This window comes from Ambystoma mexicanum, chromosome 4q, assembly GCF_040938575.1.
Source record: "Ambystoma mexicanum isolate Mex_15411 chromosome 4q, UKY_AmexF1_1, whole genome shotgun sequence".
Taxonomy (NCBI): Eukaryota; Metazoa; Chordata; class Amphibia; order Caudata; family Ambystomatidae; genus Ambystoma; species Ambystoma mexicanum.
Genome location: NC_090928.1, coordinates 494,562,943 through 494,582,239, shown reverse-complemented (window position 1 = coordinate 494,582,239; position 19,297 = coordinate 494,562,943). Strand labels below are relative to the sequence as shown.

Here is a 19,297-nt window from a genome sequence, read left to right as displayed (position 1 = left end):
GGGCTCTTGGACGGCCGGGCAGCGGTCGGTTTGCCAACCGGTGACAGTGCATGATGCAGCCGGAGAGCCATCTGGAAATGGAAGACTTCGAGAGAGCCTTCCCTTGATTCACAGGTCCAAAGTTCACAAACAGCTGTGATGTCTTCCGGAAACTCTTCGTGCGGTCCACGTAGAACTTCAGCGCTCTAGCTACGTCTAGCGAGTGCAGAGTCCTCTCAGACGGCGACGAAGGCGACGGGAAGAAAACTGGCAACACCAAGGGCTCGTTTAGGTGGAAGTCCGAAGGCACCTTGGGCATGAAGGAGGGGTGCGTCCTAAGCACCACCCTCGTGTCGTGAAAAGTCAAGTATGGAGGCTTGCAAGACATGGCCTGGATCTCTCCCACTCGTCGTGCAGAGGTGATGGCCACGAGGAATGCTGTCTTCCACGACAGAAACTTCAAAGGCACTGAGTGCATAGGTTCGAATGGGGCTCCCATGAGCCTAGTTAGTACCACGTTGAGCCCCCACGGCGGGGCAGGGGCCTTCACCGGCGGGAATGATCGCAACAGTCCTTTCATAAATTCCTTCACCAGACGATGAGACCACAAGGACGCCCGTCCTGTAGTTCTGGTGTAACGTGAGACGGCAGCCAGATGTACCTTGATGGAAGTGTGAGATAGGCCCGCCTTGGCCAAGGACAGTAGGTACGGCAATACTTGAGGGGCCGTAATCCACAGAGGGTTAATCTTCTGTGCCCGGCACCAGATAGAGAACCTCTTCCATTTGTGTCCGTAGCACTTGAGAGTTGAGGAAGCCCTGGCCTTTGCAAGAACCTCTCTGCAATCGGCCGGGATGTCGTATCCTCCAAACTCTAGCGCTGCAGGAGCCAGGCCTGCAAGTTCAGCGACTCTGGTTCGTGGTGAAGAATGGTGCCTCCTTCTCTGGAGAGAAGATCCGCGTCCGTCGGTAGCTTGACCGGTGTGGACGCTGACAAGTCCAGAAGGTCCGGGAACCAGATCTGCCTCGGCCACGCCGGTGCCACGAGGATCATCCTGCACCGGGACCTCTTGCGCTGATTGACGAGCCGGAGTAGCAACGGCAACGGCGGGAATGCATAAAGGAACAGGCCGTCCCAGGGGAACGAGAAAGCATCGCCCATGCTTCTCGGTTGGGGAAACCTGCTGGCGAACCTCCGGCACTTGGAGCTCGCTGCTGCCGCCGTCGCGAAGAGATCGATCTCGGGGTTCGCCCCATCGTCGGAAGAGTCGGTCCACCTGATCCTGGCGCATTTCCCACTCGTGGCACGAGCAGGGCTCCCTGCTGAGTGAGTCGGCGATGGTGTTATTTATCCCTGCCAGATGAAAGGGTATCAGAAACATCCCTTGTGCGATGGCCCAATGCCACAGATCCTGGGCTTCCTTGGACAGGGCAGGGGATCTGGTTCTGCCCTGCTTCCGAATGTAAAACATCATGGTGGTGGTGTCGGTGAAGATCCTCACCACCTTGCCCCTGAGGGACGGAAGGACCTGAGGGCCCAGAACACTGCGCGGAGCTCCAAGATGTTGATGTGGAGAGTCTTCTCCTCCGAGCACCAAAGGCCTCTCCCGTGGAGGCTCCCGGTGTGAGCTCCCCAACCTTCCAGGGAGGCATCCGTCGTCACCTGGTGGGCCGGGGCTTGGAAGCCTGTTCCCGCCGTCAAATGAGCGCGGACACCCCACCATCGTATCGCCTGGCGGAAAGTTTCGTCGAGCGAGATCCTGTCCTCGAAGCTGCCCGTCGTCTGGAAATGCAGGAGGACATCATCCCGAGGAGGGACTTGATAGACCTCACTCTGGCCACGTCCGTGGCCAGTAGACGTTGCACCTTTCCTAGGATGGTCCTTATCCTTTCCTCCGACGGTGAGGCCCGCCGTGCCACTGTGTCGAGCTGTGCTCCCAGAAACAGGGCGACCTGCGACGGGACCAGGTGGGATTTTGGAAAGTTGATGGAGAACCCCAGGTCCGTGAGCAGCTGGATGGTCTTCGCAGTGTGTTCCACAGCGAGCTCCCTTGTTCTTGCCCGTATGAGCCAGTCGTCCTGGTAGGGGTAGACGTGGATCCCCTGCAGGCGCAGCCGCACCGCCACCAGTGATAGGCACTTGGTGAACACCCTGGGCGCCGATTTTAATCCGAACGGGAGGGCCTTGAACTGGTAGTGCCGCCCTTGGACCACGAACCTGAGGAACTTTAGGTGTCTCTTTAGAATGGGGATGTGGAAGTACGCATCCTCCAAGTCCAATGACGACAGGAAGTCGCCCTCCTCCAGTTGGCCCAGCACGTGCTGGAGGGTGACCATCCGGAACTTCTGTGCCTTGATGTATTTGTTTAGTCGTCGCAGGTCCAGGATGGGACGCCATCCTCCTGTCTTTTTCCTTACGTGGAAGTATCTTGAGTAAACTCCGGAGCCCCGAAGCCTCTTCGGGACGAGCTCGATGGCACCTTTCCTGAGCATCGCCCGTACTTCCAACAGCAGTTGAGGGACGTGATTTTCCTTCCTGGCCACGGGAGGAATGCGGGGGCACCTCTTCTGGAACTTGAGGGCGTGCCCCAGGGCCAGGACGTCCAGCACCCAACGGTCGGTGGAGATGGACTCCCACACGCCGACGAACTTCGTCAGCCGGCCTCCCACCGGGGTGCTTGGGCGGGGACCCGACCCGACAGACGGTTCAATCCTGCTTGGAGGCCGCTTTGCCTCCCTGACCACCTTGGCGACAACGGCGGGATCCACCTGACTTGCCGCGTCCCCTATAGGCCTCCTGCGACGAAGACCTCGCCGCTTGACGGTAAGTAGAGGCGCTGCTGCTGGCTCCCTTGAAGGCACCCTGTCTGCCTCCGGAACTCCGAAAGGACGGCCGTCGTTGTTGGAGGACACCCAGTGCATGGGCCGTCTCCGTGTCCGTCTTGATCGCCTGAAGGGATTGATCAACCGCCTTGCCAAAAAGGTTGTTACCATCGAAGGGCATGTCCAAAACCTTGGTCTGAACGTCTTGGCGGAAATCCGTCGCCCTGAGCCATCCTCGTCGTCTCAGGCAAATGCCGTTGCCCAACTGACGGAAACCGGTGTCGGCGATGTCCGTGGCCACCGTAATGGTGTGGTCTGAGGCAATCTCACCTTCCTGCAAGATTTCCAGGGCCTCAGCCCTCCTGGCATCCGGAAGGAAGTCCAACAGCGCGGCGATCTTGAACCAAAACTCCCTGTCGTAGCGGGCTACGATGGCCAGGGCGTTGGCCGCCTTGATGTTCGTCGCTGTAGATGAGATGACCCGTCGTCCCATCGCATCCAGTTTTCTACCCTCACCGTCCGGAGGGGAGGTTGAAGTCGAGGCCGATGGCCCCCCCCCCGCTTTCTTCTTGGCCGCTGCCGAAACGACCGAGCCCGGGGTTGGTTGCGCCCTAAGGCACAAGGGGCAGCGTCGGGGACCCGGTACTTCTTCTCGTACCGGTCCCTCTTCGCAGGAGCCGTGGCAGGGTTCTTGAGGAGGGCGAGCCCCTCATCCCAGATATCATCTAGAAGCGGTATGGCGAGGACCGTCTTCCTTTTAGCCTCGCGCCGCTGGTAGAGGAACCCCTCCTTCTTTTCCTCGGGGCAGAGCTGGAAGAGCTCAGATGCCCTGGAGATCATTGCATGGAAGGATCCATTCTCGTCGGACGGGAACGCCAGGGCAAGGGGAGCCGGGGGGGCACGTCCCTTCGTCGCCTCCATCGTCATCCGTATCCGTCGTAGTCGTGTCCATGCCTGTATCATCCCCGTGGGTAGTGGACCGGGGGGAAGGCAGAGAAGGCCGCAGAGGCGGGAGAGGAGGCCTAGGATGCGTCGTCGTCCTCTTAGGCGGTGGGCTCCCCGAAGGTCCTGGCTCCGGATCCTCCGTCGGGTCTGGCTCAGGCTCCGTCGGGGGAAGGGGCAACCTAGTCCTTATCTCCGAGCATAAGGACTGGATGGCTGACAAAATGGCCGCAGAGGTGTCCTGCGGCGCCGGAAACGACGGGCGTGAGGGCTCTTGAGGAGCCTCGTCTGCGTCGCCCTCGCCGGGATCCCTCCCGAAGGGCTGGGTCTCCTCCACGACTTGGATGAGCTCCTCTTCAGAGGTCGTGTCCGTATCCACGACGGCCACCACTCCCTCCCCCCCTTTTTCCAACGAGGACTTCGTGGGGGTCTTCTCGATGGGCCTGAAAGAAGACTCCCTCTGCGGTGGCAGGGAGACTCTGGTACCTGAGGGCGCCTCCACTGGTCTAGCCTCCACAGGCTGAGCCAGGGCCGCGGCGACATCCTCAATCAAGGTCCTAGCAGGGTGAATCACGGCCAACGTCACCTTCTGTACACCTGGGGCCTTCACCTTCGGGGGAGGGTCCGAGCCTCGCTCCCCCTCTGCCGGAGTCTTCGAGATCGACCGGGGCCTCTCCAGAAGCTTTGCCGGGTTCTCAGACTTCCTCTTACCCGAGCCAGAGCGTTGGCTCGTGGTAGATGGCACCGGGGAGGGTGCGCCCTGCCTGGCAGCCGAGGAGCCCGACCGTTCGGTGCTCGCGGTACTTAGCCTTTTGTTGGGCCCCCGTCGCCGGGGCACCCTCACAGGACTTAGAAGACCGCTCGGACTTCTTCTTCTTCTCGCCTGGCGGGCTCTTACCTTCCAGCCAGTTGGCGAGACGGAGGTGCTATCTTTCATGGTCCGCTCCGACATGTTTCCACAAAACGCGCAGTCCTTTTCCTTGTGCGTCTTGTCCTCATGGAGACAGTAGAGGCATAACGAATGCTCGTCCTCCTTGAAAACGTTCTGAAGCTGGCATCCAGGGCAGGTCCTGAAAAGCTTCCCGGGCGTTGAGCGCCCATTCTCCTGGGCCATGTCCGGTGTAGGCCTCGGAACTTCTGGAATCCTCCAAAAGCGTAACTCGACGAAATCTTCACCCTTGAGGGGCGTAGTAAACTCCGAAACGGATCCCTGTTGATCGGAAGTAGAAACGGTGGAGCTTGAGGCTCTTTTAACCGAAAAAATGAGAAAAAAAGCGCGAAAACGCAGCAAAAGCTCGAGAGCTAAGCACAAGGACTCCCAACACTTGGACGTGCGGTAAAAATCTGAGGATGGCTGCCAGGGGCGGGGCTTAGGAAGAGGGCAGTCATTGGCTGGGGGCAGTATGACCCAGAGACCAGTGATTGGTTACTACTGAGAAAGACAGATCAGAAACGAAACTGATACTGATTTTTTCTATACCGAGGATTCCCAGGCCTGACGACGGGGAATATTCATGAGCATGTGAATCCATGCCAGACCCCATGCTGGAGAAGTTGCATTATGTTTGTCCGGAAAGCTGGGTCCTCCAATGAGGTAGGCTTAAAGCGCCACTGTGGTCTCGGTGCCATATTCCCGGGAATGTCCAGCGAGAACAATACCGGGGAGTGATCAGACAAGGTTCGAGGTAGTATCTGGCACTCGGTCACCCAATTCAATAACTTATGTGATACCAGCCATAAACCGATTCGCAAATTCATATCATGCACTAATGAATAAAAGGTGTATGCGCGCTAAGTGTTGCTGAGTGCTCGCCCCTCATCCCCAAATCCTCAATATGCGGGAGTATAGTTCGCGCAGCATTTGTTAACAACCTTGATGTTGATGAGGTGCGGTCTAGATTTATATCCAATATAGTATTGAAGTCTCCACCACAAATAACTGATGTAGTGGGATGCTTAGCACATTTTTTAAAAATAGAGCATCACAAAATTCTGGGTCGTCCACATTAAGTCCATATACATTCATCAGGTGAACCTCCAAATGTCCCACCTTCCCATGAACAACCACAAACCTCCCAATATCATCGCATACTGTTTCAAAATGGAGGAATGGTAAAGATTGGTGCACCAAAATCATGACCCCCCCGTGCCCAGGTAGAATAGGACGTATAATAGCGCATAGCCCCCCACCCCCACCCAGGGGCCATCTAACATGCTTGATGATCCAACGGGTGGGTTTCTTGTAAAAATAAAAGCTTAACCCCTAGCCTATTGACAAGAGACAACCTTACGCACCTTCACTGGGTTCCCCAGCCCCCGCACATTCCAACTTAAGTTTCCCATTATCTAGATCATTCCCAGCTATGATCTCTTGAGTATTCCATAATACACATCCCTGTCAACAACCCGTCCTGACCAACCCATGTTGCACTGCATGCACCTTGTACATTTTTACAACCCAACTCCCCTTCAGAGCCTCCCTCCCCCACCCACATAGCACCCCAAACTTTGACTATGCATACCCAGACCACGATCCCCCCACTAACTAGCATATGTACTCGCATTGGGGTCAGCCGTTACCATTGCAAGTGGAGTTCCACTCAACAACATATTCCTTCCTGACACATGAAAAGAACAAAACAAGCATAGCCATCAACACATCCGTATTGCATTGTCATGGGTGAGAAAATCTACTACGGTACCATATAATTTCAACCCTGGTTCTCCCCCCACAGGGAGTGGAATATTAGCCTCCACGGAAGATGTGGCCTCCTCTGGAAATGTAAAGAAGTAGGTCTTATTGTTAAATTGCAGGCACAGCCGGGCTGGATAGTGCATGGCATAGGGTATTCCACGCTCCCTAAGGAGCTGTTTAACACCAACAAATGTGCGTCTTTCCTGCTGCACCGCTAAAGTATAGTCTGGAAAAATGCGGACCACACTGGATCCCATCCTCAGGTCCTGCTTCTCATGTGTGGACCTCAGCACCAGGTCTCTGTCTCTGTAATTCATTAGGTGGGCAATTATTGGCCTGGGATATCCGCCCCCCGGCCTTGGCTTCAGTAACACCATTAACACTCTGTGCACATGTTCCACTACAAACAGCGGGGACCAGCCAGCTTTTTCAATAGGTCCTTCACTGCAGTCTCCATTGTGCCTTTCAGAGCATCCTCCGGCACACCTATAATGCAGACGTTATTCCGTCTTGACCTTTTCCTCCAAATATTCACACTTGATCTCGATATTGCCCATGTCCTTAGTAAGGGATGTCACATTCCCCTGCAATGCAGTTACAGCATCCTATGCAGTGCTGATCCACGTTTCTGCTTCCGTTATCCACTGTGTTGCCTTCTCTAGTTGAACGCGTATAGTTGTAACATGACGGTAATGCCGTCCAATTTATCATTAATGGAGGCAAATCCCTACTGCATTAAAGTCATGACCACCTGTAGATCACTAGGTGTTGAAACCAGAGCTCCCTCCACTTGCACCCGATTGCTTGCGCCTTCACCCGCCATTTCCACAGACTTCTGGATGGGTTTCGCAAATGTATCCATGGAGCCACATTTCTTAGGTCCAGCCCCTTTAGGCATGGCATGTGACCATGCAGCTGTCATGCACGTTCCGTAATATGTTGGGACACTGGTCCCCAATTGTTGCGCATGATTTATCACTCCCTTATCCTTGCTTAGGCATCCAAAACAGGAGGTAAGCGTCAATCAGCCAATAGGGCAGCTACACAGCAAGTCATCCGCAAACACCACCACATTATACACCAATCGTGACCAGAGCATGCAGCACGGTAGCTATCAGAGTTAATGGTCAACCTACAAGCCCAACTACCCTGGAATGTAGAATGGGGCTATAGGTGTACCTCGCACCTCTCAGCCCAGAGCACATAGCGAGAACACAATGAAGAGAGAGCAAGTTAGGTTGTCAGCCCTATTAACCGGAGCTTCCACCTTAACGCTCACATACCAAAGCCACCCCGGTCAACAAGAAGTGGCGTGCAATGATCCACGTGGCAATGTCAATACAGCAGGCCTTATCTCTGTGCGTTCCAAGCTATGCATGCTGCGGGCACCCCCCGCAGCCTTCAAAACCAGTAATTGAGTCAGCCCGCTGGGAGGACTGTCACGTGACTACATTCACTACAGGACTGCCCCCGAGGCCCTGCACCAAAACTTCAGCATGACCCGGGCAGCGCTCACCTCTATCCCTCCAGGGGGCTTCGGCACTCAGCAGGAGACCACAGGGAAAAGCAGCAGCGAAGGGTCAGCTTCCGGGACGGGCCAGCTGATCACAGTCCCGGCACCGTCTCCAGGCTCTCAGATGAACAGGTTACTTACCAACTGTAACGTTCTTTCGACTGGATGTTCCTCCCACGTATTCCTCATCTTGTGATAATTCGTTATCTCCAGCTTTGCTGCTTCGGAAAAAAAATGTATCGGCAGAGGGCGCTGTGCTCGAGGTCGTGGCGTCGATCGTCGACGTCACCGATGGTATAAATGGCTCGAGCTGCGCCCGTTGCTTCAGTTCTGTTTTTTCGATGATATATATATATATATATATATATATATATAGGAGGAACACCCAGGCGTGTCCCATGACCGATACATTCTTCGTGAGAGGAAAGTGTAAGAAACGTAAAACTGTACTGTGCGGTAGGATGGGAGGGTCGATGAGGAATATGTGGGAGGAACATCCAGTCGAAAGAACGTTACAGTTGGTAAGTAACTTGTTCTTCGAATGGATTGTGTCCTCCCACGTATTCCTCATCTTGTGATAGGCTCCCACAGCAGTATCAATTTTTGGAGGCGGGAGTACTAATTTCAGTTTTCGTGGACAGAATGCAGAACTGCCTTTGCAAATAAACCCTCGTTAGAGGAGGCAGTGTCCAAACAATAATGTTTAACAAAAGTATGCATTGTTTTGCAGGTTGCAGCTGCACAAATATCTGCTGCCGGGACTCTTCTCTTTAGCGCCGCAGAAGTAGCCATTCCCCCTGTAGAATGGGCACGAAGCCCATCTGGTGGTTCTTTTCCCGCTAATCTGTAGCATTCAACTATGGCTAATAAGATCCAGCGGGAAATGGTCTGTTTTGTTACATATAAGCCTAATTTATGACGTAGAACCCACAAACAGTTGGTCATCTTGTCTCAATTTAGCCATCCTTGAGATGTAAAAACTAAGAGCCCTTTTGGGATCTAATCTGTGTAATCTCTCCTCTTCTTTGCCCAGATGAGGAGGAGGATAAAAGGTTGGTAGTAATATTGTTTGTGACAAATGGAAGTCTGAGACTACTTTTGGCAAGAACGAAGGTTTAGCTTTAAGGACTACCTTATCTTTATAAAAAATAGTATATGGTGGTTTGCATGAGAGAGCCTGAAGTTCGCTAACCCTGCGGGCTGATGATAGGGCCACAAGGAGGACAGTTTTTAGAGCCAAAAGCCTCAATGGACATGAGTGCAGAGGCTCAAAAGGTATGCAAGTCAAGAATTTTAATACTGAATTTAATTCCCAAGTTGGTACATGAAAAGGTACTGGAGGGTATACATTAGTAAGCCCCTTTAAGAATGTAATTATTAACGGTAGTTTGAAATATGAAACCTCTTCCGAGGAGCGCTTGAAAATGGATAGCGCAGCAAGGTATCCTTTGATTGTTCCTATCTGGAGCCCCAGATTAGCTAGATGTAGTAGAAAAGAGAGCACCATTGGGGTGCCACACTGAAAAGGGTCCACATCCTTGTCTTTGCACCAGTTACTAAACCTGTTCCAGCGACATCGGTACAAAGACTTTGTTGCTGGTCTTCTGGCCGAAAGCAAGATTTCCATTACGTCATCCGGAAGATCCCAATCCTTGTATCTCAACCTCTCAGAAACCATGCGTGAAGGTTGAGTGTCTTGACCTCTGGATGGAGAACCCGACCTTCCTCTTGCGAGAGAAGATCCTCTCTTTGCGGAAGACGTATTAGAGGGCAGATGGACATGTCTAGAAGGTCCGGGTACCACGTCCTCGGGCCCGATGCGGGGCAATTAGGATCATGGTTTTCCTGAACTTTCTCATCCTCCTGATTACTTGAGGAATCACGGGGACTGAGGGAAAACGCGTACAGCAGTGGAAACTTCCACTCCACTACGAATGCGTCTTTCAGAGCGCCTCTTCGAGGAAATTCCCTTGAGCAGTACTGATCGCACTTCCGGGTGATTGCGGTGGCAAACAGATCCACTTGAGGGGTTCCCCAAAGGGCAAAGATCTCCAGAAGGACTTCCCCACTCGTGAGAGACCGTGCTCTGCCTGCTCAGAGCGTCTGCCGCTGTGTTCTTCTCTCCGGCTAGATGAATTGCCGACAGAGATTCCTTCTCGTATTGCCCAGAACCAGAGCTGCATTGCTTCTCTGCACAGTGGCAGTGACCCTACTCCTCCTCTTTTGTTGAGGTAGTACATGGCCACCGTGTTGTCCGATATTATCAGGACATTCTTTCCCTGTACAGAGGGCAGAGAGGCCTTCAGAGTTAGTCTGATTGCCCTCAGCTCCAAAAGGTTGATGTGTAGTTTGGACTCCGATGGAGACCAACGACCACGGATTGTCAGATCGTTGGTGTGTGCTCCCCACCCCGTGAGTGAGGCGTCCGTCACTACCGTTATCTCCGGCCATGGTTGCCAAAAAGACTCTCCCATGAGAATGTTGTCGTTGCAAGCCCACCATAGAAGATCCTGAGCAACTGTGCTCGGAACTTGCAGAAGATCCGACATATTCCCTGAGAACTGGGACCACTGAGTTCTGAGTGCCCATTGAAGAGATCTCATTCTCAACCTGGCCTCTGGTACTAGGAAAATGCAGGATGCCATGAGGCTGAGCAACCTGAGAAAATCGAAGGCCGGTAGATGTTGGGCATTCTGAAACTTCGTTACCATCTGCTGGATGTGGAGAGCTCTCACTTCGGGAGGCGAGGCTTTTCCCGATGAAGTGTCCAAGACTGCTCCGATAAACTGGAGTTTCTGGGATGGTATCATGTGGGACTTCTTGAAATTGAGGGAGAAGCCCAATTTGTGGAGCAAGTGGCAGGTGATCGAAAGATGTTCCTGAGCTTGTTCTGGAGAACTTGCTCTGATCAACCAGTCGTCCAGGTAGGGATATATGCGAATACCTCCTCTCCTGAGACTTGCTGCCACAACCGCCAACAGTTTGGTGAAAACCCTCGGGACGGAGGTCAACCCGAATGGCAGAACTCGAAACTGATAATGAGAATTGCCAATCGCGAACCTCAGGTACTTTCTGTGCTTTGGATGGATTGGCACATGAAAGTAAGCATCCTGAAGGTCGAATGATACCAACCAATCTTGGAGTTGGAGAGCCTGAAGGATCTGAGAAAGAGTCACCATCCTTGAACTTGTCCTTCCTGAGGAACTTGTTCAAGTTTCTCAAGTCCAAGATGGGTCTCAGTCCTCCGTCCTTTTTTGGGATGAGAAAATATGGGGAGTACCAACCCCTGTTCCTCTCCGCTACAGGTACCGGTTCTATGGCACCTTTCTCTAGCAGGGTTAACATTTCCTGCAACAGGAGTGGATCTGGAAATTTGGCGGAGTTGGCTCCTGGTGGATGATTCTGAGGCCTTTTTAGCAAGGGGAGACAGTAACCTTGGGCTACTCTTTCCAGTGCCCAAGCATCTGAGGTAATGCCCCGCCATTCCTTCAGATGTTGAGAGATCCTGCCTCCCACTGGTGTTTTGTGTAATAAGGTCTCAGAGGGATTTGGAGGCGGCTGCAGGAGTGGCTGAGGGTACAGATGCCGCTCCCGAGGCTGATTTTGCACCTCTTCCTCGTGTTCCATGAGGGAAGTTTCTTTTTCACCTTTGAGAAGCCTGTCCTCTTCCTCTACCAAAAGAGGAGAAGTATTGAAAAGAACGACCCCTCCAGGAAGATGAGCCAGAATAGGGTTTTAGAGGCTGGCGCAGAGAGGCGCTAAGTGATTTAGCTGCCGCTTTCGAGGTCTGAAGTTTTTCTAGGCTTTCATCAGCCTTTCTGCCAAAGAGCCTCGAGCCATCAAAGGGCATGTTGAGAAGTCTGGCTTGCACGTCCGGTGCAAACCCCGACTTCCTCAACCACGCAAATCTGCGTAGCACAACGGTTCCAGCCATGGATCTGCTGATACTATCAGCAGTATCCAGTCCAGACTAGAGACATTCCCCCATTGCCTCCTTCCCGTCTTTGACTATATTCAGGAAGCCTTCCCTTTCCTCGCCTTCCGGAATATGATCAGCCGCCGTCGAAATACAGTCCCACAGGGTATGGGTAAACCTGGCTAGGGTACAGGTGACATTTGCCGACTTAAGTGCCATACTGCCTGATGTGAAAACTTTACGTGCTCAGGCATCAATTTTTTTATCCTCTCTATCTGGAGGGATAGTTGGATAAGTAGTTTGTTTTGAAGTAGATTCTGCCTGAATGACTAAACTCTCTGGACCGGATGTTTATTCAAATATTCAGGATCCATTCCAGCCGGTCTATATTTTCTTGGAAAGGTGCTATCTGCAGCAGCAATAGTTTCTGGCTTCTCCCAGTTTTTCTCCACAGTCCTTTGGAGGGCTCTGTGGAAAGGGAGAACAGGATCTTTCTGAGGTCCCATGACGAATATATCCGTCATGTCATCTTGTTCAACAATGGGTGAAGTATTACCCCAACCCATATTTTCAACTACCCTGGTCATAAGACCCCTGTGCCCAGCATCTGCATGCTTTGCAGGATCAGGTTTGGCGAACTCTAATTCTGGGGATGTGTCAACTCCACTGGCAGAATGTAGAGTATCACTCAGGTCTCTCATTCTAGATTCCTGGTCAATAAGTTCCTCTGTCTTGTACCATAAGTAACTCCCAAAGGCGTAACCTCGTCTTCTTCTGAAGCAGACTCTTCATAGATTGCTGACATAGATTTGAAAAAGTCTGACCTGGGCAAAGGAGTGAATCTCCTTTCTTCCTCTTCCATCTGCTTCGAAGGAATTGGCAAATCCCTCGAAGTTTTCGAAGGTGTCTTCGAAGTTATCGAAGATGACTTCGATAATGGCGTCGATGACGCATTTGGCTTTGGCGTCGAAATTATCAACGTCGAGGGCGTCGACGAAATTGTCGAAGTCTTCGACGACTTGTGTTTTTTGCATGGCACTGGAGAGGTGCTCGACTCGAAGCGTCTTCAACGGTTTTACGTCGACTCGCGGTTTTTTGGATTCCTCACCGCTACCGGTCTTAGCCATGGTAGCCTTGAACTTCCCTTTGTCGTCCAATGGAGCGACTTTAGGGGTATGGCTTTTTCGAGGGTCTTTCGAGGGGGTAGAGGCCACATTCTCGAAAACCTCCATCTTTTTGCGGAATTCTTCCCACTTACTGGGAGAATCCGATTTAGTCGGACAACGAATTTCTTCGGTCGACTCTGAAGAAGAAGATGGAGATCTATGTCTCCTCTTCATTTTTTTCGATGACGACGAAGAGTGTCTCGATCTACTCCTAGATCGCGATCTCTGAGTGCCTATGGCGATCCGATTCCTTAGAATCAGTCGCTTTCTTGTGTCTTTTTGACGAAACCTTTTTTGAGGCCTCCCTCCCCACCGACAGTTTACCTCTCCTCTTACGAAGAGTTTTTTGGTCATAGATTGGCAGGACCCGCAGTCGTCGGTTCGGTGACTGGAACCGAGACACCAGAGACAAATCCGGTGGGGATCGGTGATCGACATCTTAGATCCTCAATCTGAACACTTCTTAAACCCAGTTCTGGGTGTCGAAGATGACGACATTTTCTTCACAGAAAATAGAAGCGCGCCGTTCTCGATAGCGAAGCGATCAGAAAAACGGAACTGAAGCAACGGGCGCGGCTCGGGCTATTTATACCATCGGTGACGTCGACAGAGTACGGAGTACGTCGAGGGACAATCGACGCCACAACCTCGAGCACAGCGCCCTCTGCCGAGAAATGTTTTTTCCGAAGCAGCGAAGCTGGAGATAACTAATTATCACAAGATGAGGAATACGTGGGAGGACACAATCCATTCGAAATATAGTTCTCGTCCCAAGGTCGCTGTCTCCGATAACCGCCTCTACTTTTCAGGACCAGACGGGGCCTCCAGCCACAAATAGGCCTCGCCCGACCAGTTTGTGTTCAGGATTACGATGCTGTTTATTGCCAGTTATCACAACCTAATCACTCCACTGCATATGACATGCGCAGAGTATGCCCTCACCCAAGGACGCTTGATTTCCAGCCCAGTATTTCTTAAGGATTCTCCACTCAGAACAGAGCTCATGCGAAAGCCGCCATCTTGGCAATAGCGCAACAGCGCCCCCTCGTACCTTCCCTTTGGCGGGGGTGGGCTCCTCAGTCTCGGCCTCCGAAGACAGGATGAGGGACCGCGCCAGAGTTTTGGCAACCGGTCGGCCCAAAGCCAGGTTCCCGACCTTCTCACATAGGGACTTGGCTGCATCTTTTCGCATGACGTGCAGGCTTCTGTGTCTTGACCAACACCTAGGCACCACAGATACACATGCGGTGGGGATCGGTTATGGACATTTTGGCCTTGCAATAGCGACATTGCTTGAAGCCCGAAATCCTATGAGACATTGCGTCAAGGTTTTATGAGAAAATATACAGTAAACTCGAGTCGTGTTCCCGATGCAGCGTGCAAGGGCATAGTAAAAAGGAACTTAAGCATGGGGCGTAGTGACGTGCTATATATTCAATGCGTGACGTCACTTACGGAGCTGAAGATCCAGAGCTGAGCAAGACTGATCGACGACTGAGCCGAGGTCCATTACGCTCCGTCGAAATGTTTCCAAACAGCATAGCAGGATAATGGATATCTACCAAGATGAGGAATCTGCGAGAGAAAAGCAATCCATTGAAAGTCTCACTTATTCAAAATCCCAGTGAGACCAGCAGTAGTGCTGAGAGGTCCAGGACAGAGGCAAGGATTTTGAAAAAGAAAATCTACCCAACACAGAGGTTTGACATGACACTGTAATAATTAGCTCATTTAATAGTGGTGCTCCGAAGTGTACAGAGCACGTGGAAAAAAGGAAAATGAGGACATGGGGCGCGGCAGCTCTACATGTACAGACCCCGACATCTTGTCTGCGGTGGGCACATAGAGGTGCCCAGCGGGGCACATGGAAAGTCACGCTGTGCCACCGGTGTGAATACGTTTTCCAAATGCAGTTGGCACTGCACATAGAAAATCATAGATGAGAAATCAATGCGAGGAAGAAATCAATTAGAAACCTATGTTGTTTACAGTCTCAACTATAGGAGCAAGGGGCCCGAGGGTATCTGGCTACTTAAATGGAAGGGTAGTGGGATTATGTGAGCTGAAACACTATTTCAGTTTTGCCTGGGTTAAGGCAAATGCAAGGTGCCTCTGCCCTGCATCAATAATGTATGATGATCCCCTGTGAGAAAGTATGATTGAACAACAACCTGTAGGTAAACTTGAGAATGGGCATATACACCTTACTGCACACATGCACGAGTTAGGACTTCGGGGGTTATGATAGTCCAGGAACATACATCCTGGCCACATTCAAATTGCATCAGAACCTCCCTTAAGGCGAAATGTAAGACTGGCCCCTCATTCCCCTTTATTTTTTTCCTTTATATAAAAGAACATACACACTAACGTAATACAGTTGGGGAGCAGTCTGTGCGATCCCAATGTTCAGAATAAAAGCACATACACAAAAAGATTATCAGGCCTGTGTCAGGGTGGTGTTTATATAATAAATAAATAGAACCACAATTCATTAAAACTTACAGCAGATTGGCCACTAATAAGGATACCATACTTTACAGCTCATATCATCGATTAAGTTGCATCTCATCTGCTTGACATACAGGCAAGAACTGGCATAACTACATATACATCTATCTATGTCATTGGTAGAGTACAGTAAACTTCTGTTACACTTTGGGCTAAATTGCAAAGCACCTATAATTTACTCCAACCCTGTGTGTCAGGGTGTTTATATAATAAATATAGCAGCACTATATGGCAATTTGTTACACAGCGGGAACTAGCTAATACATTATGGTACTCCCATTGACTATAACAGCCTATGTCATACCTGGCTAAATCACCAAATTACATTTTACTTTGCTAGACACAATAAATATAGCGCTTTACCTGCATAGCTGTAAAAGACCCACAGTAAAAATGGACTTATGATAAATAAAATTCTAATTAGTGTTCGAGATACATAACTGAAGGCCCTGGTAACAGATGCATTGGGCAATACATGATTATTAGAGCTTTATATACATAGGCGGACAAGACCAGGGCTCTGCATGTATTAGCTGAATGGCATATTGGATATATGTAACAAAATGTAACCATAAATACCTGGATTTGCTGGCCAACCTCTAGCCCTAGAGCACTGGGATGCTTTATCTGGAAAAGAAGAGATTCATTACTCAAAACTGCTTCTTTTTAATGTGTTAACTTTTTCTTTACTTCTGACTGCAACAAACAAATAGTTAACCAAGTCAACAGATTTGGCACATGCATAGTGAAACTGCTTTCTGTTTTTCTAGATGACGTCATACAGCCAGCTACTCATATGTGAGGTTTTGTGATCTTAAAGCCACATTCTCACAAGTGCTAGGACGTTGCTTATATACCATTAATTACCATAATTTGGGCAGGTACCCCCTTCACATTTAACGTTTAGCATAAAGAGTAATTTCCAGTGTTACAAACATGCACGCTCTAAGATGCACCATACAAATATATTATTTTGTATTCATTATATTTCCCTAGGGTATCGCTATAGCATAGGATAAGATAAGGTCAGGCCCTCTGTTACACAATGGTACACTCCCATTCTCTCCCCGACATGGGATGCTATCAGAGTATGGCTCCACGTGGGGGAGATTTTGTTTGTCATTTCACGCTTCTGTGTCCCCAAACATTTCTTTCAGCACAGAGCCACACCACCGGATCGCTTGGCATAAGGTCTCGTTGAGCGGGATCCTGACTTCGAAGTTGCCCGCCGCCTGCATCCAACGGGCCTCGAGGAACTCTTGCAAAGGACGCATCCGCAACCTGCACAGGCGCACGAGGTAGATGCACGAGGACATCATGCCGAGTAGGCACTTGATGGAACTCACCAACAGCTGTTGCACCTTGCCCAAGATGGCCTTCGTCCTTTCCTCCGACGGAGATGCCCTTTTAGAATGGGGATGTGAAAGTAGGCATCCTCCAAGTCCAGCGACGAAAGGAAGTCGCCTTCCTCGAGCTGTCTCAGCACGTGCTGTTATGTTAATGTTAAAGGATATTTGTACTGCGCACTATCACCACCGGAGTGGTCCCCTGGCGGCTCTGAAAAAGGGAGAAGGGGGGGTGAGTTAGTGGGAATAAGCTGGAAAAGTGCAAGAGAGCAGTGATGTGCTGTTGGCAGCCTCAGCCCGGTGGGTCCGTCGGCTGGGCTTGGGGTGTTTTACGGTCGGTAGTCGTCGTGTGCTGTTGTGCAAGTCCATGTGTGATTTGTTTTGTTGTTGCAGTGTAGTGAAGTTTGTGCGGATTGCTGTGTTTTAGGTTTGTGGTTGTGTTTGGTTAGAGTTTGAGAGGTGTATGAAGAGGGATGAAATTGTTAGTGGATTGGTTAGTTGGTATTGCGGTCCCAATTGTGTCTAGGAGTAATGCTTGCCATCAATTCACTGTTCCATCTGAGGAGGGTGACCATCCGGAACTTCTGGGACTTGATGTACTTATTTAGACGACGAAGGTCCAGGATTGGTCGCCAGCCACCTGTCTTCTTTCTTACGAGGAAGTACGAGTACACTCCGGAGCCTCTTTGGTACGCGCTCGATGGCTCCTTTCTTCAGCATCGCCCTTACTTCCAGCAGCAGTTGAGGGACGTGGTTTTCCTTCCAGGCCACGGGTGGAATGCAGGGGCACTTCTTTAGAAACTCGAGAGTGTGTCCGCGGGCCAGGGCATCCAGCACCCATCGGTCGGTGGAGATGGACTCCTACACGCTGACGAACTTCGCCAGCTGGCCTCCCACCGGGGTGCTCAGGTGGGGGCCCGACGCTACGGTCGGTTCAGTCCTGCTTGGCAGCGGCATTGCCGCCTTGGCGACGATGACGAGATCCTCCTGACTTGCCGTGTCCTCTGTAGGCCTCCTGCGACGAGGAGCGGGCTGCCTGGCGGTACGTCGAAGAGCCACTGCCGAATCCTTTGGAGGCAGCTTGCTTGCCTCTGTAGTTCCGAAAGGGCGGCCGTCATCGTTGCAGAACCCCCAAGGCCCGAGCCGTCTCTGCGTTGGCCTTGATGGCCTGCAGTGACTCGTCCACTGTCTTGCCAAATAGGTTGTTCCCGTCGAAAGGCATGTCCAGAACTCTGGTCTGCACGTCTTGGCGGAAATCAGTTGCCTTGAGCCAACCATGCCGGCGAAGGCAAACGCTGTTGCCCATCTGGCGAAAACCGGTGTCAGCAATGTCCGTGGCCACCGTTATGGTGTGGTCCGATGCCACCTCACCTTCCTGTAGGATCTCCAGGGCCTCACCCCTCTTGTCGTCCGGGAGGAAGTCCAGCAGGGGAGCGATCTGAAACCACAGTACCCTGTTGTAGCGGGCCACAATTGCGAGGGCGTTGGCTGCTTTAATCGTCATCGCCCCCGACGTGATAACCCGCCGTCCTATGGCATCCAGTTTCTTCCCCTCGCCGTCCGGCGGGGAAGTTGAAGCAGTCGCCCACCACTTTCTTCTTGGCCGCCGCAGAGACGACCGAGTCCGGGGTCGGCTGCGCCCTAAGGCACATGGGGGTGGAATCCGGGACCCGGTACTTCTTCTCGTACCGGTCTCTCTTGGCAGGGGTCGTGGATGGGTTCTTCAGGAGCGAGAGTCCCTCATACCAGATATCGTCAAGTAACGGGACCGAGTGGACCATCTTCCTCTTGGCCTCACGCCATTGGTAGAGGAAACCTTCCTTCTGTTCCTCGGGGCAGAGGTGGTAGAGCTCCGATGCCCTGGCAATCATGGCGTGGAAGGAGCCAATTTTGTCGGGCGGGTTGGCCCGAGGAGATGGTGATGAAAGGCCCGTCCCGTCATGACCACCATCGTCATCCGTCCCCGTCGTGACCGTCTCCGTTCCCGTGTCATCCCTTGGATCCGGGGAAAGAGAAGAAGGCTGCAAAGGCCGTGAGGGCTGGAAGGGAGGGGGTGATGCAATTCTCCTCTTCTTGCTTGGAGGGCTTCCCAACGGGCCAGGCTCCACTGGATCGTCTGCTGGTGGTAAGGGCAACCTCGTCGGCACCACAGTTGCTTTCTTCATCCGCCTCGTCGGGATCCCTCCCGTGGGACCGGACCTCTTCGAACTTCTTGTTCAGGATCTTAGCGACTCCAGCCAGCTCCTCTTCAGAGGCTGTATCTGTGTCCGTGATGGCCACCGCCCCCCCTTCTTTTTCCACCCGGGATTTCATGGGGGTCTTGTCGATGGGCTAGAAAGAGGATTCCCTCCGCGGTGGCAGGGAAACTCTAGGCACCGAGGTTGCCTCCACTGGGGTAGCCTCCACA

The 19,297-nt window shown here is 51.9% G+C and overlaps 1 protein-coding gene across 1 annotated transcript in view; it reads right to left on the bottom strand.

The window, feature by feature from the left end:
* The window catches only part of PNPT1 (polyribonucleotide nucleotidyltransferase 1), a 1,336,943-nt gene that overhangs the window by 35,748 nt on the left and 1,281,898 nt on the right, over positions 1-19,297 (bottom strand). Inside the window, exon 27 of the mRNA XM_069608057.1 lies at positions 16,124-16,171. Coding sequence (XP_069464158.1) covers positions 16,124-16,171 — 48 coding nt within the window. The remainder of the gene's footprint in view (positions 1-16,123; positions 16,172-19,297) is intronic.